The sequence below is a fragment of the Athene noctua genome, chromosome 4, assembly GCF_965140245.1.
Source record: "Athene noctua chromosome 4, bAthNoc1.hap1.1, whole genome shotgun sequence".
Taxonomy (NCBI): Eukaryota; Metazoa; Chordata; class Aves; order Strigiformes; family Strigidae; genus Athene; species Athene noctua.
Genome location: NC_134040.1, coordinates 29,530,083 through 29,553,223, shown reverse-complemented (window position 1 = coordinate 29,553,223; position 23,141 = coordinate 29,530,083). Strand labels below are relative to the sequence as shown.

Sequence of the window (23,141 nt, the reverse complement as noted above, 5' to 3'; positions counted from 1 at the left end):
AAAAATCTCTGGTAAGCTTAATTTAAGATTGAAAATATGTAGTAGTATTTTTAGAGGGGAAAAGGATGAGAATCAAAGCAAATGGGAGCCTGACTCAGAAAGTGAACTCTATAGCCTGGAATTAAGTGCTTGAATTCCTTGCTGTGCATTAGGAAGATGAGAGGATAGGAGGAAAACACTGGCGAAGAACAAGGTGGCTCAGGAAGGTGATCCAAACCCCTCACATACTAAGGAGAAACAGAGTTGCTGTCTAGAGCTAGCTAGTGGAGAGTGCCAAACAGAGGTCTCTGCCTGCCTCTCTCAAGGGCATATGCACCAGAGCCCAGGCTCATGTTATTTTGTGGGAAAAATAAAAACCTGTTAAAAAGAATTTTTATACTACTCATTGTCAGCTGAGATGATACAACTGGGAAGGCCTTTTGTGTAGAAGAGGTTCATTGTGTGGTACACCTGTCAAGATGAGAAGGGGAGTTGTTATCACTAGGAAACTGCAAAAATAGAACAAAAAGTGCTATTGTTGGAAAGATGGGTTGAAGAAGCAAACAAACATTTGGGGATCTCAGTGAAAGAAGTAAAAGACCTTATGGGTGATAGACGCAGTTATTATTTGCAGTTCCAGAAAAAAGAAAAAAATGAGGCTGAGTGGGAAGTGGATAGAATTCAGCGGGTAACTCCAATATTTTCCTTAACAGTATTTATTTGTCCTCTTCTTTCAAGAGTTTACCCATCTTGTAATGTATTGCCTGCTAATCTGCTGAGTGACATATAAATAGCTAATCATTTTTACTTTAATTTTAAATGATTATTCATAGCTCCTTGGGACCAACGTTTTTTGAGGCTTTTTCTGTTTTTGTGGTGAGTGGAGAAGAGACAAGCTAGGGAGGAGGAAAGAGAATGTGAAAAAAATCCCCTCAGCTATTCTTGAGTTAGGGGAAAAAAATATGCACTTTTCCAAAGGAGGGAAAAAAGCTCATTTTAACTTTTTGAAAACTACAGAAAAAACTACTGAAGTTTGAAACTTGAAACAAAGTAGGCTTCTGAATCATAGAGATTAAAAGCTTTATTTGGAATCAAAGCATCAAAGTAAAGCTACATATGAGTGAGCACAATTTCTGAGCATGATCACTCACAAGTCCTTAGATTTTAGCGAATCATATTACTACTGGTCCCTATTTTTGAAACCAGAGCACATTAATTCCTCCTGTTTGGCCTGACTGGAGGACTCAAAAGAAAAAAAAAAAAAAAAAAAGCTGCTGAAATAATTTGCAGGTTGGAGAGTTTTAGTTGCTTCTGTAAAATACAGTAAATTCCTCCAAATCCAAATGAGGTGGAAAACCAGAAATCTTAACATACATATGTGAAGTTCCCCTGGGTTTTTCCACTAGAAGTTAGACACAAAGATTTACTCACAGTTAGTGATGCTGAAGCCAATCCAGGCTGGATAAATGAGGATATGGTAAATGTCAAATGGTAACTGTTTCATTGAACTCCCATTACATTTCAGGAATCTTACAAGTTTTTCTTGCTGGTTCCAGTTGCTATAGTTAAAGGTTACTCAGTGAAAAAGAAAATGCTAAGATTGCCTCTTCTCAGCTATTCTAGTTCTCTTCTTACCTAGAAATCTTTCCAACCCAAAGTCACTTCAGACTGTAACTGGAAATTCGGTTGTTCTGGCATTGTTAGTTATTTGTAACTGTAATTAAGAAAGCTTTCCTCTGGCCCACCTTGAATTTCAGGGCAGTCAACTGATTTAGTCTATCTGGAGTATGCATGTAGGGGTGAGAAAAGGAATCCAGAAACAGCAGTGAGAAGTGGCTCAAGATGCCTGGGTGGATAGGAGCTGCATGTGGTGCCTGGAGTTGGTAGAGCTGTGGGTTTGGCTAGGGAGAGAGACTGGAGTGGTGGAGGGTAATCATGCAACTAGCCATTTTGGTAAACACAGTAACCAAACTGAAAACGAAATTCAGGAGAAATGGTGGTGGGTATTGTGTGGACTCAGGAGTCATCTGTACCAAGCAGCTAATGAAGGATCAAATCAATATGAATGCCTAGGAAAAAATGATTTACACATCAGAGTGGAAAAAAACCCAACCCTTGAGTTCAGAGGGTTTGTGAAGAACAACAGGAGGTGAATTCTTGCTAATGCACTACAAGTGTGACCATCTTTTTGGCTTGAGAGCCTTCAGCTAGCATTAAGGGTGAGAAACATGAAAAGGAGCTGAAAGAATAAGTGGAAAGCACTTTTCTTTCTACATGGCACCCAGCTGAAGGAAGCCATGTTTTAGGCTTTTTCTTTGGCTTTTGGCTAAGGAAAGGCTGTTGTATTTGTGTCCCATCATTGAAAGGAGAAATATTCTTCACTCCCTTGTTTTTACTTTATTGTCCTGAAACAATGTGAGAGGAGTGCTTAAATATTACTTTTAGGAGTAGACAAGAAAAGCTATTAAAACTATCAATTGTTGTCAGGGTATTTAAAAACAGTTGGGAGATTTTATGTTTTGAGGGATTCCTTTTAACGATTTGTAATCAAGTCTAGCTGAACTAAGTGTATTATGATTGTTAAACTCTTTTACATGAGTCCCTAGTGGCAAAAATTGCTTTTGCTATTTACCAAAAATTTCTTATCGTGTGATACAGAGTGGTGCTTCTCTTCTAGCATTAAATATGACACTAATATATTTGGTTAAAAAAATCTGAGTTAGAATTTGTAGTTTTTATTATAGATAACTAAGATACATATATATGAGATGCCTTCTTTAATATTTGGATTAATTAAATATTTCACTAATAGTCACAGGTTAAAAATAGATTATCTGACTATTTAGTTTGAACTCCCTGATTCTTATGGGATGCATCTCCTTAGTGTTATGCAGCTATTTTGATTTGTGAACTATAATTACTTGCAACCGTTCAACACATACAGCTAAGCCAAGTCTGTTTGTCTATGATAGATAATAAATGAACAAGAAAAAAATACAGCAAATGCCTAAAATTTTGGATACAACTATATATTTAAAATCTGGTTTCAGAGAAGAATGGCAAAGAACTCATAGACCTATATTTAGCAGTGATAGTTAAATTACATAACCCTATGTAGATAAAAGAGTTTTAAAATTTAGTGAATATAAAATATATTAAAAATGTATTGGTTCCCTTGAAACTTCAGAATTAGCTTTCTGAAGATGGTGGTACTACGAAAAAAAATAGTATTGCCAATCTTGCTAATACTATGATAGAATGAATGCATGTTGGAACTTCTCAAAATTACATTCTATAGTTACAAACATGTAAGAACTCAGTGACCTACTACAAGTAAGATTAAAACATTTTTAGTTCATGGAAGCATTTATTTGTTTCTCTATTTATATGTTTCTGGATTTATCCTACAGTGGTCATAGATTTTGTTTTGACGTGCTAGTGTTATTTTGTTGCTACATGAAATTCTTCGCTTCAGTTCCCTTTAAGTGGAATAAATACCGCTTTTTTAAATCTGTGCCATTGTATTTATTATTAACTTTCCAAAACAAATTGGTAACACTTGTCCTTCCAGGTGATGGTAATTTTGGTGCTTTTTTTCCTTTCTTCCAGGGGTGTTAGAAAAAACATGCTTTTATTTGAATGGAAGTGAGGTTCTCGCTGTTAATGGTGACATTGAAACATCTGATGTTCTTTTGCCAAACATGGTTGAAAACAGTTCCAAGACTGATCCCACAATGGCTTTCAGCACACCACCCTCTTCCTGGACCACCACGCCTTTATCCCACATTGACCAAATGAACAAGAACTCAAATATATTCAGAGAGACTTTCCAGGAAAATACATTTGCTCTTCCAAGTCAAGCCACAGTGTTCAGTCCTCGCCCTACATATGATGCTGCTTTGGCAAAGGGCTCTGAAGACAGCACTCAGCTGTTTGCCACTGCAGAGGAGGCGACTTTGGGGTCTACAGATGCATCCTTTAACAACACAGAGAGGATGACTACTCTGCCAGTATTAAGTCCTACCCGTCCATCTGTGTCACAAAAAATGGATCAGAAAAAAAGTAAGTTTACATTTTATTTGGCTCCAAAATTCTGACTGAAGCAGTAGAGAACACACTGTTGGTGTTCTTTTCAATGTGTTCCCATGAGTTCTGAGGAATGTTTCCCCTTTGATAATTTACTTTGTCATACACATTCCATGTTGCATGCAGCATTTCTTATGAGAACAGTTGATTGACCCTGTTGAGGAAGATGCAGTAAATTCTTTCAGGTATGAATACTTATAATACATTCTTCAATTAATGATAATCATGCATCCTTAGCAAGGCTGCAGATGAGCTATTGCAGACCGTATTCAGTTTGTAGATTGGATTTTCTGTGTTCCTTTAAAATTATGTATGTGGCAAGGACCTTCGTGAACTTGGGATGTAATTACAGTTGCAACTTTTTCTGACTTAATCGGCAAATTCTTCTCTAATTTGAAGCAGTTTGTCTGTGCAGCAGTAAAGTTCCAGCGATATTTCTGAGGACTATAACAAAAATGTCTAGAGAGAATAATAAGCTGTGATCAGTTGAGGGGGGGTTTGACTGTGAAAGTAGGTGCATTTCATTAGTGCCATGGTAATTTTATTGATTCATCTTGCCAGTGGTGGTGAGAGGTTCCCTGATATTGTTTTATGAACAACTGAAACATGAGGGTACCATGTTAAAATTGTTTCTCTTGAACTGCGTATCATTCCTTTCCTCTTGATCCCACCAGAGCACAAAGCAAGACTTATTCCAGGTCATAGATCTGAAATAGATGAAAGGATATAGTCAGTGACCTAAAAGTGGCACACTCTATTAAATATATTTTTGAAATTGCTATAAAATAAAAATGAAGAGATGGTATGTGACAGTGGTGATCACTTCTGAAAAGCCCCTGAATTATATGTTATTTTGAGGAGCAGATCTGTGTGTCATTCCTTTCTTGGAATCTGTGGTCAGTTAAGTTGTGAGACCTGATACTAGTCATCACAGATTTTTTGCTCTGCTGTTTTTTTTAAGCATTCTACCTTCAGGACTTTGTCCCTGTCCCCCCTGCCCCCCATCATCAAACAGGAGGATCGAAGTTGGGAAACAGCTGTGTTACATGTTTTTCTTTTTTCTGGAGTGAAGTAAAAGTAGGGAAAACCTTTGAATAAGACATTCTTTTTTTAAAACCTGGTACACAGACAAGATTCCTTTTGAGGGCATTTCAGTGATAGCTTATTTTCTCACTCAAAAACTAGCTTTCTAAAATAATAACTTACTGTGAATCAGTGGTTTGTCAGTTTTTTCTTCTGTCCCCTAGACTGTGGTGTCTCCACAGAGCATTGGAATGGTGCAGGCTTTGTGTAGGTTCTGTTTGCTAAATGATTTTTCTTAAACAGATTTATCTCTTATTTCCTACCCTTGCACCCCGAACTGAGAACAAGTATTTGTAAATGGACATTTGTATTCTATTAGTGATACATTTATTTCTCTTTTTTTGGTAACTTGGTTAGTTATCACCACACCAAGGAACAGCATAGAAGCATAGTGTGCTACACTACAGATACTTCAAACCCATAGGATTTTCAGTAATTACTGTAGCAAAGGATGCCTCAAAGTTAGTGGCCTGATGATTAACGTTGAGCAAAACTGTAGGGCAATATATCACCTGTTTTTCTTAACTAGGTCTTCTGTGATGTGTTGTGGGATCTAACTGTTCCTCTTCTATAATGTTCCTATTCTGGTGTCTTTGCATTGCAGTTGTAGTAATTGAGTAGATACAGTCCAGATATGTTGTGTAAGAGTCTGTGTTTATATTTGTATTCATCTGCCTAATTATCATATTTGAGATACCTGGAAATATAGATGAAACAGTGTAAAACTTTTTTCTCTTATCATGCTGGAATGAACTCTTTCGAGATGGGTGTAATATGTGTATGGGAGCTGGTATCTTTTGCTCCTAGGATATTGATGGAGGGACAGTGCTACAGTGGCTCAGGGCAGCCTTAGGTCTGGATTTCTAAACTTTCAAATACTTGGAGTTTGGTATTATATAGAAAGACACCTGTAGCCTATTAAGAAATTTGTAAGTATGTGCTCTATTCTGTTGAGTTCAGTTCGTTCCATCAGCAGTATAACTGCGTGTATATTCAGTAGGCATGACTACTTGGGATTCTACTGTGAGATAGTTTCTTCCGTGTAAAGAGAAGAGGACACAAAAGATTTTTAAGGGGAAATTTGAAATACCCCATGTTTCTTTAAAAAACCGAAACAACAGCAAAAAAATCCCCATCCTGAAATGAGATAATTACGTTTTTTCTCCCCCGTCAGAAACATCAGGAGCTAATATATTACTAATCAGTAACCTCTCAGTCTTTGATTCTGTGTTCGAGTGTTTTGCTTACCTGTATTCATGTGGATGTTGCCTTAATTCTGTGTGTAGATACATAAAGAATAAAGAATGTATATATATTTTGGGGATCCAGAAGAATTCAGTCTCAGAACAACTATGTGTTCACATGGCTGTCCAGGGCATGGAGGTGGGGGATTTTGCTGAGTACACAGGCCTCCTCACTACCTTGCTTGTCCTGGCCTTTGCAGATTAACTCCTTACACTTGTCCTCAGTCTCTGATCTCTCCTTTCCCACTAAGCTTTGTTTCTTGGAGAGAGCTCTAAGGTAACAGAGAACATGGTCTGATGTCCACAGAACATTCTTAAGTATTTTGATGTGGAGGGAGACAGGGAATAACTGGAAGATGAGACATAAGTAAGTTTTGGAATAATGAGACTGGAATAGCCTTTTGGAGTAAAAAGGATTTTTGGGGAAAGTAGAATGGCCACTTGGGGATGTTAGTAGTAGATCCAATTAAGTCTGTCTTGCTTAGTGTCTGGATCCAAACACAACCATTAGCACATGCTTAAAGAAGAATAAACTAGGACTAGCATACAGAGACACTTTGACATTATATGGTAGCAGTTTCCAGTAATCTGCAGTGAGTCTTGATGAGTGTTCGCCCATGAATTTATGTAATGACTTTTGAACCCATGTAAAATAGAGGTTTGAGCTTTTTAGGCATATCTTATAAGGAAATTAATCTCCAAATGAAGTGTGAGGCTGATGTTCCATCATCATCAGTGTACACTAGCAGATCATCCATCAGTACAAGTTCCATCTGGTTCAAATGTAGGGAGGTGAATGCAATTCTGTTGATTCAGTAAGCATGCATAGCTTGGACTTTATGCTGTTTTGATGCAGGGTGTTAAAGGACAAATGATAGGTCATATAACATAGAGACTGCCAGTGCAAAACCAAGCAGACAAAATTCTCTGGACACATTTGAACTGGCATTCATGTGGCTGTAATGTTTTTGGTCTGGTGTTAGTATCCCTAGCACTGGATTTGCTTTACTGGTGAACCACAGCTTCAACAGAAGACATTACAACACTATAATAAGAGAGATTATAAACATTGTGACCATATGGTATTCACTCAGGACTTCAAAATAAGACAAGTAAGACATTGTTGAGTTACTAACTGAAGAGGAATGAACTTTTGGTGTATGTGACATAAATTATTTTAAAAGTCCTTGAAGCAGAAGGAAGTTTTTTGGCAGAAATTCTAATAAAGAATAGATTAGTGGGTAAATGGAAATGCATGATACAATAAAGAAGAGATTAAGAAGTTTATTTTCATTTTACAAGGGGAAGCAATACCTCACAAGTCTATTAAAGTGCTTTGAAGGAGTCAGTGAAAATGCTGGTGAATACAGCATACTTGGCTTTTTAAAATGCTGTTAACAAGAGTCTTCACTGAGAAGTCTTGAAGACATTTTTCTCACAGACTAATTTCTCATTAAAACACATAAGGAAAAATAAGAATAAATGGTAAGGTTCCTGTAGTGGTTTGAGCTCAGAGGAAAACTGAGCACCACAATGCTGTTCACTCACCCCTTCCTCCTCAGGAATGAGAAAGAGACAATAAACCAAAAGGCTCAGGAATCGAGATGAGGACAGGGAGGGATGACCCACCCATTACAGTCACAGGCAAAAGACAGATTCGTTAAGGAAAGAAAAAGAACATCAGTTTAATTCAAACACACTACCACCATTTAACAAACAGAGGAGGACAGTGAGAAGTATTGCCACATCTTAAAAACACCTTCTTCCACCCCTCCCTCCTTCCTGAACTCAGCTTTGCTCCCAATTTTTCTACCTTCTCCCCCACAGCAATGCAGAGGGGCAGAGAGTGGGGGGGTTTCAGTCACACTGCTCCTTTCTCCTCAGGGGGAGGACTCCTTGCATTCTTCTCCTGCTCCAGTGTGGAGTCCCTCTCACGGGATGCAATCCACCATGAATTTTCTCCGATGTGAGTCCTTCCAATGGGCTGCAGCTTTTCCTGAGGTGCTCCAGGATGGGTCTCTCCCGCGTGTTGCAATCCTCGCAGTGCTGAACTACAACAGCGAGGGCTTCTTGCCACAGAGTCCTGGCCTTCTTTGGGCACAGCCACCTGCTCCAGTGTGGGGTCCTCCCTGGGCTGCAGGTGGGCATCTGCTCCACTGGTGACCTCCATGGGCTGCAGAGGCACAGCCTGCTCTCTCACCACAGGCTACAGGGGAGTCTCTGCTCCAGAAAACCTCCCCCTCCTCCTCCTCCTCCTCCTTTCTTCCACTGACCTCGGTGTTTGCATCAGTGTCCTCACAACTCCTTCTCATAACCCCCACTCCTCCTACCAGGTTCCCCTTCTTAAATATGTTCTCACAGAGGTGCAACCACTGTTGCTAATGAGCTCAGCCTTGGTGCAAAGGTGAGTCCAACTCGGAGCCCAAGGACCTTTGAGAAGCTTCTCACAGAGGCCACTGCTGTAGTCCCCTCTGCTGCTACACACACAGCTCCACAGTGAAGAAGGTTACTGATGGAGTCTTACAGGCTTTTCTGATCTGGGGAAGGAGTGAATAATCAAGGTACAACATTTCTGCTAATGCCTTGAACACTGCCAGGGAGGGGGCAGCCACAACTTCTCTGGGCAACCTGTTCCACTGTCTCAGCACCCTCACAGTGAAGAATTTCTTCCTTAGATCTAATCTAAATCTACCCTCATTCAGTTTAAAACCATTACCCCTTATCCTATCACTACACTCCCTGATAAAGAGTCCCCCTATCTTTCCTGAAGCCCCCTTTAAGTACTGGAAGGCCGCTACAAGGTCTCCCCTGACCCTTCTCTTCTCCAGGCTGAACAACCCCAACTGTCTCAGCCTGTCCTCATAAGGGAGGTGCTCCAGCCCCCTGATGAACTCTGTGGCTTCCTCTGACCTACTCGAGCAGGTCCATGTCCTTTTTATGTTGGGGGTCCCAGACTTGGACACAGTGCTGCAGGTGGGGTCTCATGAGAGCGGAATAGAGGGGGAGAATCACCTCCCCTGACCCTGACCTGCTGGCCACACTTCTTTAGATGCAGCCCAGGGTACAGTTGGTTTTCTGGACTGAGTGCACATTGCTCGGTCATGTTGAGCTTCTCAACCAACACCCTCAAGTCCTCCTCAGGGCTGCTCTCAACCCACTCATTGCCCAGCCTGTATTTGTGCTTGGGATTGCCCTGACCCATGGGCAGGACCTTGCACTTGGCCTCGTGGAACTTCACGAGGTTCATAGGGGCCCACCTCTCCAGCCTGTTCAGGTCCCTCTGGATGACATCCCTTCCCTCCAGCGTGTCGACTGCACCACATAGCTTGGTGTCATCAGTGCTGAGGGTGCACTCAATCCCACTGTCCATGTTGTCAGCAATGAAGATGTTAAACAGCACGAGTCCTGACACCAACCCCTGGGGAACACCACTCATCACTGCTCTCCACTTGGTGACCACAAATCTTTGAGTGTGAGCATCCAGCCAATTCCTTATCCACTGAGTGGTCCATCCATCAAATCCATGTCTCTCCAATTTAGAAATAAGGATGTTGTGTGGGACAGTGTAATACTATTTTCTAACACTGCCGATTTGGAGAGACAGGGAGAAGGAGAGAGAGTGAGGGTTGACATTTTTCATAGAAAAACATCCTGTGATCTAATAGAATATGCACTGAGACAAGAGGTATTAGTATCTGATTTTGTTTCTTCCACTCACTGATGTTTAGGCATGTGTATATTTAATATCCCTTTTTTTCTGTGCCAAGTCTCTCATGCTTCTCTCCTAGGAGACAGTCTAGTAGTCCCTCTGCCATTTCATGAAGTGTCAGTGCAGAACTTTGACTGTTCAGATACGAACATGAGAAGGAACATGACCAAGCTTGACCTCCTGCTGTACCTTCCTCTGCCTGGCATCACCCCCCACCCCAGCAGGCTCCAAGGCGAGACCCGTCCCTCAGCACAGCCCCAGAAACCGCCGCGGGTCTCTGTGGTGCCCGAAACAGTTCCTGCGGCTCGTGGCTGCCGCGGAGCAGCCCCGCCGTGCCCGCCGCCCCGGCCGCAGCCCCGCTATTCTCGCCGCCCCCGGCCACGGGGGGACGCTGCTGCCGCTGCCGGCGGCCCCCAGGGCCGGGGCGGGGAGCGCGGGAACAGGCCTGGGCTGGCTTGAGAGGGCGGCGGGTGGCGGCGGCGGCGAAGCGAGGGAGGTAACCCCGTGTGTTAGTGGGAGGTGGCACTGGGGGTGCCAGAGGTGGTCTGTGGAGGCTTTCATCCGAGGAGCAGCGCCAGGCTATGCTGGGGAGTCCAGGGAGAGCGCCTGGTTTCCAGACCTTTCCTTAGGAAAAGAACAGAGTAAAGAACAAGGTGGATAGCAGTAATGGACATGTTTTTTTCCAGCTGTGGGTTTTTCTGAATTTGCTTAACCGAGTGCTAGAAAGAGGCAGGCAGGCAGGCATCCCAAATGAACATTTGTTCCTGTTCAGCTCCTCCCTGCACTTGCACAAGTGTGCAGGAGGGTGAAACACCCCCCCCCCCCCCCCCCCCCCCCCCCAGCCCTAAATGGTTGCTTGGAAGAGTGAAGTGGAAAAGTGCCTGTGCAAAAGCAAGTCACTGTATCAGAGGATTTGTTGAGCATTTCAAAAAGCATAGCATTTATGTCTGCTTGTTTGCATCTTTTACTCTTCCTAAAGAACAAATCTTACAATGCAGAGGACCCTTGGACCTTTTCATGTTTTGTGCACATCTTTGAAATTGAGCAATTTAATTTATTTGCAATCCCCTGCTCAGCCTAATCCTCTCTACTGTCATTTCACAATGACAACAAACATTTATGTTTAATTTATACATGAAATAAATATCTTTGTCTCTACCCAGCATTTCTTACTTTGTATTTGGTGTTCTGCCACTACTAGAATCTGCAGAGAACTAGTTTGGCCCAGCTTTGTTTGTTAGAAAAGAGCAATATGAGAACCACTGTGGGGATAACTGGATGGAATATGTCACAAGTGGCACAGAACCAAGAAATTCCATGTCTCTCTCTCCCTGCCTTGTGCTGCTCATACAAAAGACATTTTTTACTACTGAAGCTAAGGTATACAGTAACTGCATCCCAAGTCAGATCATAGGGTTGCATCTCTCTAATCCACAGTATCTTCAACCAGTGATCAAATAAATCACTTTCTAGCTCATTTGATGTTTAATTACAAGTTGGAATAGATCCAATTATATAAGGAGTAATAGCAGCAACAGACCCATGGTACATCTTTAGGTGTGCTCTTGCGCTCAAACAAAAAATTCAAACCATTGTGAAAACATGATTGTCTCCTGAAGGGAAAACGGCTTTGGTTTTTCACATGGGCATGGAAGAACATAAACAGTGGTCTCTTAAATCCCAAGCCAGGAGTTCAGCCACTCAGCTATGTTTTTTTCATGCAAATGCAAGCATGAGTAGACTAATATGGTAACGTTAATTTTGTTGGTGCTTAAGTTCATGCTTGAGAGTGTTTTGGAGCAGTAGCTTCTGTTCTTTTATCTCACCTATACCTGTATTTTCTCTCAAAATTAAAGAAACAAAGTGAAAAAAAGCTGCCTCGTTAAAAAATGCACTTTTTTTCACTGGTCAGAAGAATCCCTATACCATTCATATTTTCTTGTCTAGCAGAAATCTAAAATTAAATTTGCAGCTGACATGGCAAAAAACCTACAAGAGAAACACCTGGTGAATTTTCACTTAAAATTGATAGCAAGAAGCTGTTTTCATCAGCTTGCCTAGCCCACTGTCACCATTTCATACACTGCATGGGCATAGCTTGACAAAGAAACCATTAAGTTTCTGACTTGTAAGATACATTAGCTGGAATCCAAAATATTCTTAAAAGTCATTACTCTCTATATAAAATATATAGAGATTTTTCATTATAACTTCTGTTCATAAGGAAGAAAAAGCTTACTAGCCTCGATCACCTGGTATGTTGCTGCTCTCAGGTAACTGTAAGTTTGCCAAAAACTTCAAATACTTGTGTGAGAATTGTAATGAGGTTGTTAACACTTTCATACATTTACCTCTAGCTAAGCTTGTGATTTCAATTCCCTTTAATAAATTCATGTCTCCTTATTGCAGCTGTTTTGTTAGTAGATTGTCATCTGTCCAAATGCATTCTGATGAAACAGTGTTCTGTGTAAAATATCTAACAGACCTCAAGTATCTGTTGGGATTAATACTGTAATGAGTACTATGAATAATTATCACACCCTTCTTGCAGTTCCATGTATCTTTAGTCTTTGGCCTTTCAGCAGTGTGGTTTACTTTATAGTGGGAGAATCTCTCCTTGGAAATAACTATGAAGTCAGCTTTGATCTAGTCTTTAAATGATGTGTGTGTGCTTTGGGAGTTATGGAAGAACACAAGTCTTTTCTGCTTTACACCATTTATGCATCCATTATGGTTTTTTACACTTTGTTGCTTGTAGTTTAAACAGATGCTTGTTGTCAAAATTGAACCGTGAACTGACCAAGAGAATAAGCAAGAAGTGACATGCTTAGCCTGGCATGAAATTTTCAAGGATGGGAACAATGAAACAAGGCATAATTTAAGCTAATTGGCTGAGAATTGCAGCCACTGACTTCCTTTTCAGACCCATCAGCTTCTCTCAAACTATTTTAGAAATTGTTTGTGTGGTTATTTCAACAAGAAGATGATGTTAATACATGTTTTGTTCTGTATTGTGATTAATCACTTTGTTTCCAAGGGTACACCTTGTATCTGGTAGCAGCATGTGATTTTATGTTTGATTAAAGTTGATCTACTTTATGCTTCTGCATGGTCTGTTAGGGATTATAACCGATAGGGTGCAGTCAGGTGTGGGTATAGAGCCATCATTAATACAAAATGGTAAGACCTAAACTCTTGTCCAAAAGCTGGAAGATCAAAGTATTGATACAACAGAAAGTGATTTATAGTCACTGTCATCTTTTACGATCATGTGAAATTCAGGAACAAAAATATTTAGTACCATGATTTGAAATCAATATGCGGATGGGAATTTGAGAAAGTGATAGCCCAATACAGTTAAAGACTAATGTAGTTACTGAATCATACATCTTTGTTATGACTGATAATTTAAAACATCCTAATGATACTCTCCAGTGAAGCAGAAGTCTAACAGAAGTTCAGACTAGAAATTAGGAGAAGCTTTTTCACCAGATGGGTTGTGCAGCAGTAGAACCCATTGCCCACAGAGGCTGTGGCATCTTTATCCTTGGGTGTTTCCAAGACTCAGCCAATGTGACAGCCAACATGCTGCTGGCAATCTCACTTGGAGCAGCAAGTTGGCTAGAGAACTCCAGAGGACTCTTTCAACCCAGTATTTCTGTGATTATAAGGTATAAAAAAATTGTTTGCACGTAGGGAGTAGAACATGAGCATTTTGCATGGTTGGAAAAAGTTTAACGTTACAGCTTGTTTAATGGTGTTTGAGATAATTTTGCCTTAATTTTCATGGGGAAACTTGTAGTTTCTCTCTAACATAGGCAATTAAATGAGCTATAAGAGAGAGCATTAAAGGAAGCTATCTGTGTTCATTAGTGGAACTGTAGGAAAGAAATAAATGGTCTTTCTGTTCTGGGAAGAGTAATTAAGTACGAGGATTTAAAAATCTCAGTTTACACAAGAAACGTGTGAGTGTTATGTTCATAAGATTTAAATGCAACTTGAACTGACATACAGTTATTGAAAACTTCATCAGTTATGTTAAGCTCTTAAACACCTGTATATTATTCTAATCCTTTTTCACATTAAAAAACAGGTTGTGTTTTGTCCTCAGGTTGTGAATGGTTTGTCAATGTTCAAGTTTGTCAATGTTCTTTGTTGACACAACAATTAAATAGTGTAACTGGAACTCTAAAGAATAACTCAATTAATGCAGATAGCTAGGATTGTCTGTGAACAGAAGCATTCACACTCTAGTGGTAGAAACAGAAATAGGCCACCACTGAATATTTTAAAAATATGATACTCAAAGAAAATTGCAGTCATATACATAGGAGAGTCAGTAGTAGCCCCTCAGAATAAAGGAAGGGCCCAGGAAATTGTATATCATATTCTGGAACATATACTTTGCCACATGTGCTATCAAATTCAGAAGATCTAGGCTGCAGTATTTCTGGCTAACGCAAATGACCTTTTACAGACAATGACTATCTATGCTGTAATGAAACAAGCACATACATCAGAAAAACATAGTTGTGGGAGTTTTCCATAGGCATAATTTGTTAGACTGATCAGTCCTTAGTTAGGCAGAGCTTTAAAGCTCAACACCCTGGTCTTAAACTCCACCTGCAAACTGCAAAGCAGGAAACTGCAGTTTGCAAAGCAGAGGTTTCATGTACTTGAAGTGTTCTGCTGAGCAAGCATTGTGCTTATTCTGCACTTAGTTTCTGTACAGATTTCACATGGAGGGGTTTGTTGTGTTAATTTTGTCTGAAAGTGAGATGAGCATAAGTTATCATTGTGAGATATAGTTGGAAAAAAGGATCGTAATTTCTTATTGAACAGATCAGAAGAGTAATTTGGCTATTCTAGAAAGGTAGTTAACCAGAGACATCTGGCACAGCCTATTTCCATGCAGACCTATTCATAGCCTGTTGAGTACCTCAACTATTTTAAGTCTTATAAAGCACTGTGTTGTTTTGTTTTGAACATACAGTATTGGTGCATGATTAAATGTTGTTAATTAAGCTAGCATTCATTTTCACTTATTGAAAACACATTTGTTAAACACCCCACCCCTCACCCCCCAACATCTGGATGCCTGCCTGAGTCCTGGGGAAGCTACCATTTTTTTATCCTTTTTTTTTTTTTTTTTAAACAAAGCCTATCAAGATTACTGAAGTCCTGCACATGTTTCAAAACATAAGCAAAATCCTGTCCAATCTAATATGCCGTGGAAAACAGTCTCTAATGATAGATCTAATCCTAAAATTAATTTCATTTTATGCCTTTTGTTTATTTAATGGTAGGTTCTTAGAAATAAGTCTCCAATTTCACTAAAGAATCCTGTAATTAGGAAATGTCTAATCAAAATACCAGATCTCATATTCCAGCTCACACCTCATGGGGGGTAGGTGTTCAGCCTCAGCTTTGGCTAATGAGCTTGCCTGCTCTCAGCTGTGCCTGCCCAGGGGATTAAAGAAGCAAGTATGTGCCTCAGCCAAGAAGGACAGCATCTGGAAGCACCTTGGTAAAAGAAGTGGGACTCCGAAAAATGGGGTGGCTTGATGGAAGGGTCTAGCCTTCTGCAATGTTCTTTGGTCAGGAGAATAACTGAGGTAGAATTTATGACTGCATTAAGCTCTGAGAAAGAAGTGTCTGTTGCAAACTGGATGTGGTGTTCCACTGTATAGCAGCTGGTGCCTTAAAAAAAATTCTGATAACACTTCAACTCCAATCTAAAATATGAGTTACATTTCCCTCATGGCTAATCTCCTTTCTGTGACCTGAGAGATAAAGAATTGTTTTTCTCTGTACTGCAGGTGGTCAGTAGCCTTATTGCCTCTCCCTTTGGTACCTGTGGAGCACAAGGGGGAGTTGAGAATCACTCATTCCTTTCAAATTGTATAATTCATTAGCTGAACAAAGTTAAATGCAGAACAATTGTTTTCAGCTAGTCTCAAAGTCTGATTTCTATTTCAGATCTATAGATGGGGTTTGCTGTTCAAAAGCTTGTTTCCCTCTTCCCCACATAAACTATTACGAGTCAGCTGGGCTTCATTTAGAGGTTAGTGTTGCTGAGAAGGTGTCCACGTTCCCTTTGCTCAGAGCTACATGGTGCTGTATGCTTCTTTTTATGTGCTGGTAGTTGTCTCCTTGATGAGCTGACTCAGCAATAACACTGGCTAAGTTAGCTCTTGTCTGGTTTGGCACCAAAGTTGTTTTAAAGGAAATGGAAAGCACACATGATTGAGAGGAAGCAGTATTGTGCTATTGCATCAATTCAATTGTCTTGTGAAATGTTTTTTCTGACTGTGTTGTTTGACCTAAGAAAAGTCATGACCTTCTGTATAGAAACTTACTCTGACAGTACCTTGCTTATATCTTTAGACTACCATGGCTGTTACTGAAACATGAGTGTGAGCCTGGAGGAGACATGAGTTTATCAAATGTCTACCCTCATGTAAATGTAACAAACTTAATACTACTCCTCTTGAGGTTATGTCTTTCTGCTGTACTGAAGCATTCCTGTGAAGCCTTCTTTAGGGATCAAGGCATCACATTTCATGTGTAAAGTGCTTCTGATAAACAAGGTTTCCCAAAATCTGCAGGATCATTTGTGCCCATAATCACCTAAAATAAAAGTTGTTAGTGCTTTTACTTAAGAGCTTCTTAATCCTTGTTTCTGTTTTGGTAGTGTACCATAGAGGATCTCCCTTCTAGTGAAGGAGAAATTTTTATTTTTCACAGGTTGAAGGGAAGCTTCTTTTTACCTTGTTTTCAGATCCTTCATCATTTTTGCATTTTGGTACTGGAGTTGTTGCTGTTCGTACACACTTTTTCTTTTGCATTGGCTGCAGACACAGCGTTTACCAAAAATTTATTGACTGTGGTAGCAGTTTTGCGACAGAATTATTTGTCGGCTCCTCAACATTTGGTCTTGTCAGGAGAGACTGTTAGAAACAGGAACCCTGCTGTTGACAGTTGTTTGTAATACTGCACTTTTACAACAGGGTGTAAAGTTAAATATTCCCATTGTTTTTTCCTTCACTTCCTGAGTGCTTAATGGATACTTTTAGGTACAAGCTTTTTATTTCCATAGTACAACCAAGTAGTTTTGTCAGTTGCAAAGGAAATGAGAAGTGTCATAGAAGTGATGGTTCAATCACTGATGAGATTGTTCCTATGCTAGCTGGCAATTAATCTGTTCTGGTTTTGGCAGTTCTAGAAAGGCAAAAAACATTCAAATATATAGAATATATAGATTCAAATATATATAGAAGCAAGCTCATTTAGCTTGAGTCTGATTTTAATTTTCAGAGGCTTCAGGAACTTGAAGTGTATGTTATCAGTCTTGGTTGTGGCATTTTTAGCATTGTTAATGGAGTCCAGTGCAACGCAACTATTTAACAACCCAAACTTACATGCAAATAGGCAAATGGGTCTTTTTTTCCCAGCAGTTTAAACAGGAGCTATCTCATTTTGAGCTTACAAATCCAGTAGCTTTAAAGACATCTTGAACTCTCCCAGCCCTTGAATCATGTGCATACTTTCTAAATATAAATAGGATGACCCATCTTGTTCCATCTTTTTCTGTGCTCTTATATCACACATTAAAGCTTTGGTACACTTCAGCATAGATATGGAGGATTTAATTACCTAGCAGTCACAAAAAAAATCTTCAAAACTAAGTTATCTAGCACTTTCTAGTATCTTTACATAATTTCTGGGTAATAACTAGTTTTACATATTCATTCTACTTAACATAGGTCTATCATGACACAAACCCTTTTATTCTGAGAGTAGATACTTAAGCTAACTGGACAAGCTGCCCGATGCCCACCCAACTGCTCTCTCACTACCCTTCTTCAACAGGACAGAGGGAGAAAATAAGATGGAAAAGCTCATGGGCTGAGGTAGAGAGAGGGAGATCACTCACCAGTTACTGTCATGGGCAAAACAGACTCGGGGAAAATTAATTGAATGTATTGCCAATTAAAAATAGAGTTGAGTGGTGAGAAACAAAGACAAAAACTGAAACACCTTTCCCCCACCCTACTCTTCTTCCCAGGCTCAACTTCACTCTATTCCCAACTCCTCTACCTCCTCACTGCTGTGAGTGACACAGGGGGGGTGAGGAATGGGGGTTGTGGTCAGTTCCTCTCTGCTGCTTCTTCCTCTTCACACCTCATCCCTACTCCAGCCTGGGGTTCCTCCCACCGGTTGCAGTCCTTCCAGAACAGCTCCCATGGGGGTGCTCTCTGTGGGCTGCAGTCCCTCAGGATAAGCCTGTTCCAGGATGAGTCCTTGCTGACAAGACCTTGTTTTAAAGTATTGAAAGAGTATTCTCTTTTTTGTGACATCTAGCATGTTTTATAGCAAAACCAGTTTGCTAAAATTAAATTTGTGAAATCTTTTGACAAATCTTCATGTTTTAGATGGTAAATGACCTAACCATTCTGCTATGTGTAAAAGGGGCAATTTAGCAATATAGCTACATCAGACCATGCAATGTATACAGTGTGGGAATAAGTTTGTGGGTATTTGAGTTTCAGTGATCTAGTGAGTGAAGAGTCAGAATGAATGGGTCATGAAGCATGATTAAGGTTCTAAGCGATCTCGTATGACTCTAGAATATTTTCTCCATCCGTAGTCACTTCTCTTGACTTGCTCATTATAGTGACCGATATATCCCCATAACAACCTAAGATGGGGTGAATCTGTCCCTCTTATTTGATTGTGATAGAGCAACCCCCTATAGTTTTAGCATTTCTTTAACAGAGAGGAAGTGATAGTGGGAGACAGCAACAGATTGAACACTGATCTTCTGACTTCTGGCAAATAATCTGTGTGGTAGTAGTTGGCATCAGGTTAGAAAAAGCTAGTGGGAGAATGTTACTCATTGAGTCTCCATCTTTTAAAAGTAGATATTAATTTTAGACTCAAAACTCTAGCTTTTCATGCTACTTTTTTAGAAAGTGAATGTATAATAAAGGAATGCTTTAGTTGTGTAAGAGAACCTTAGTTTTAGTTGTAAGACAATGGAAAATGTTGCCTATATCAGTGGAGAAACCTTCTGGTTATTTGGTAAATAACTGGAGTGAGGTTGTAAAAGTAAACTATGACAGTGACATAATCCCCCAGTACATTGTATTAGCAGGAAAAAAGCAATTGCTGTAACTGATTTAGGGATGCTATGAAATTGCAATTTGGCATGAAAAATATCAGCTGGAGGGAAAGGAGGTGTGTGTGATAATCTGTAAAGATGTGGTCTCTGTTATGGAAATGCTTGAGAACTTCTGCTCTAAGAAAGTATTTCTTAACTGCAGTTACATTATTTGTCCTATTATTTACATGCTTGGGTTGACATACATCAGGATGGATGCACCAAATGTAATGATTACATAGGAGCTGTTAATAAAACGTCTGAAGCCTGAAACTTAAGAAAGAATTCCTTTTGAACTATGAGATTCTTCTAAAATAAGCTTCTTACTGACTACAACTTTTTTTTTTTTTTTTTTTTTTTTTTTTCCCATGGAATTGCTCTTAAAATTACTCCTATCCAGATATCCTAAAATACTTATTTAATACAGATGCAGAAGTGAATTGTGTCTATTTTCCTAACAGAAGTTTCGAGCTAATCAAAGGCAGATGACATGTATTATGTACATGATGTTCCTTTTTAGGCATCAGTTTGAGTGCAAGTTTGAAATACTGTTTTGATTTTGTGCAAATGTACTTCAATAGATACAGAAAGAATATGTGCAATTGAAGAGAATCCTAGCAGGAACCAGAGATGAGTAAATGGCATTCAGCTGTTCTTCATTCATTGTGTTACTTTAATTTCTTTCATGCCACTTTCCTTGTCATGGAGAATTTGGAACCTGCTTCATTTACAGACATCTCTTTAGCAAGCTTTTTATTTTTCCAGTGTTATGGTTACAATGTTTCTTGGCTCACATTAAATCTTAAGGAGCTACAGAGGTCAAGAGATGATACATTTAAAAAGGGAAGTCAACTATTTAAAACAACACTTAAGCATATGTTAAATTCATCCCTATTCAGAAAGCACTTAAGCACATGCATAAAAGATGCTCTCCGTAGAGAAGCTGTCTAGCCTCAAGACTGAAATTCCAAATATGCATAAATCAGTGCTTTTCAAAAAAAGTAATTGGCACCTACCTCCCCTGTTGATTTGAATGGGGTCTGCTGGTGCTCAGTAGTTCTGAAAAAACTGTCCATTTATTCTGTGGCTACCTTATTATTGCCACATGCAGGGGTAGGAAGAGTTTTAAGCAATTTCTTATCAGGATCTTGAGCACAGCACTAAACTTAGGAATCCCTTCAGTTACCCATGGTCTGCCAGAGAGGCTCTGCCACTTTTCCCAAACCGGTGACCTCTGATTTGAGGCATCCAACTAGTGCTTATTAGAGTAGTGCATCTCTAATTAGATGAAGCTTTTATTTAAGACTTTATGCATTGTGAATGTTCACTGCTTTTCAGAACTGGGTATGTCTCATTTTGGATATCTAATGAAAGAGGTTGAATCTTGATATGGGAGTCCCAAACATTCAGTTTAGTACTTCAGAATATATAGGCAAATAAAGTTAAGAACACTTTTTCTTTGTAATGTTTCATTAATATATATAATTTTGAACTGCTTATAAGCAAATGTTATCCTCTCATTTAGATGGATTTAATTTTGGAAGGACAACTAGGTACCCCGGTTACAACAACTGTTTAGTATGTTATTTAGATGAAAGTGCATCTGCAGTATTGTATTCTATGTGTTTCAGCATTCCATGAGGGAAAAAATGGAGCTGAGGGGTAAGTGGCATAAAAGCATAATGATTCTTTAGGCCTAAGATAACAAGGCAAGCCCCTCCCCCCCCCCCCGTAACTATAAATTTTAAAACGGGCATAAATGATTTGTGTCAGAATAGTTTACACCCTCATAAGTATTTTTAACTTTCTTATGTAAACAATTTAAAAAAATTATCTAGACCGTAAGCCTTTAAGTGCAGAAAAGTTGAATGAAATCCCAGTAGAAGAAAATAACAAAGAAACACAAACAAGGTGGGATGTGTTGAAAGGTAAATTGCACTCATTAGCAAAAGGTAATATACAGTCATTACAAGTAATGATTGTTATGTCTTGAGTAGGGGAGAAAATATATAAATGGGGACATACAAACTTTATCTGAAAATAAGAGCTGTATTGATAATACAGGATTGTAGACATTATAGAATGAAGCTGACGTAATACAGAAAGTGAAGGGAAGGTAAAGATGGAAAATGAAAGGAAATATAATTACATGGGAGGTTAAGTCATATAAAGAGTGATTTCCACTGCATATAGAATATGAGAGATGTTGGAGAGAAGACAGCAGGGGTCTGCAACAGATGGCCAGAATCATTCAGACACTGAAGAGCTTGAAATTGTTTAAGAAATGAAATGCATTCTTTGTCTCACTGTTTACAATGGCAAATTTGGGACAGATGTCTGAAAGACAAGCATTTTCAGGAATCTTGAAGAGGAAATCTTAAGGGAAAGCAGAAAAAGAAATTTAAAAAAAATAATTTTAACTGTCTGATTTAAGAACAAAGCCAAGTGAACTGGATCCAACTTGAAAGTATGAAGAAAATTGTGACTTAGTTTGATTGGTGTATTTTGAGTAGTATGGCCAATCCATGAAGTTTCTTTATTGATTTCAAACTGTGATTCAAAATATGTCCTGACAAAAACAGTTGCAGAATAGCCAAAAGAGTACTTTTTCTAAGAATTGAGAATTTTATACTGAAGGAAATAGTGCAAATGATACAGAGATGTTGATCACACTTGAAAAGAATTGAAGACAGGATTTTTTTTAAAGCTATTTCCTTCCACAGCTTGATTTTGGTTTTCTGTCCATGTTACGTCTTCCTCCAATTTATGTTCTTATAATCAATGTAGCCTGACACAGAGACTCATCAGGATTATATCCTGTAGTAGAGACTGTCCAAAGGACCTAATTCCATTACTGCATCTTTAATGTGTCCCCATCTCTTCCTTGCTTCTGTCTAGCCTTCCATACAGAAAGATGACCCATCATTTCCCCTTCTCTTGGGCTTTCTCTCCCAGCTTCATGGAAGTTTTTCCACATGATTCTGAGTTCAGTGTCTCTATTTAAGGTCTGCTTGGTTGGTATGGGGTTTTATCTTCCCTGTAATGGGCATCTTCATGCAGTGAGAAGCACATAAAAATTATACAACTCTGACATGGCTAAGTGGGATCTGGGAGAGCTCAAGAAAAGATTTTAAAAGACAGTACAGCAATGTGTGAGCTGAAATTAAATCTCCTTTGCAGAATTGTTTTTGTGTTTTCAATTATTTGTCTATGTTACTTGAAATTGAAAAAGTATAATATTTTTATTAGACTATGGTGGGTTTCCCTTGGTGGGCTGCCAGATATCCACCCAGCTGCTCTCTCCCCTCAACAGGATGCTGAGAGGAGAAAACAAGATGAAAAATTTCTTGGGTTGAATGAAAGACAGGAAGGTGATTTACCAGTTGCCATCAGGTGCGAAACAGACTTGTCTTGGAGAAAATTAATTAAATGTATTGCCAATTAAAAATAGTGTTGAATGGTGAGAAACAAATACAAGAACTAAAACACCTTCCCCCCACCTCACCCTTCTTCCTAGGCTCAACTTCACTCCCATCTCCTCTACCTCATCACTGCTGTAAGTGGCGCAGGGGGATGGGGAATGGCGGTTGTGGTCAGTCCATGACAGTTCAACTCAGCTGCTGCTTCTTCACACTTTCTGCTGCTTCAGTGTTGGTTCCCTGCATGGGCTCAGTCCTTCCAGAACAGCTCCTGTGTAGGTCCTCTCTGTGGGCTGCAGTCCCTCAGGATAAGCCTGCTTCAGCATGGGTCCTCTACGGCTGCAGTTCCTTTGGGACATATCCACCTGCTCTGGTGTGGAGTCCTCCATGGGCTGCAGCGTGGGTACCTGCTCCACCATGGTCTATTCCATGGACTGCAGGGGAGTCTCTGCTCTGGA

The 23,141-nt window shown here is 39.6% G+C and overlaps 1 protein-coding gene across 2 annotated transcripts in view; it reads left to right on the top strand.

Annotated features, from left to right (window-relative positions):
* CORIN (corin, serine peptidase) overlaps positions 1–23,141 on the top strand; it is a 179,254-nt gene that overhangs the window by 26,442 nt on the left and 129,671 nt on the right. For both annotated transcript variants that reach the window (XM_074904747.1, XM_074904748.1), the window contains exon 3: positions 3,589–4,041. In XM_074904747.1, the coding sequence (XP_074760848.1) occupies positions 3,589–4,041 (453 nt within the window). The remainder of the gene's footprint in view (positions 1–3,588; positions 4,042–23,141) is intronic.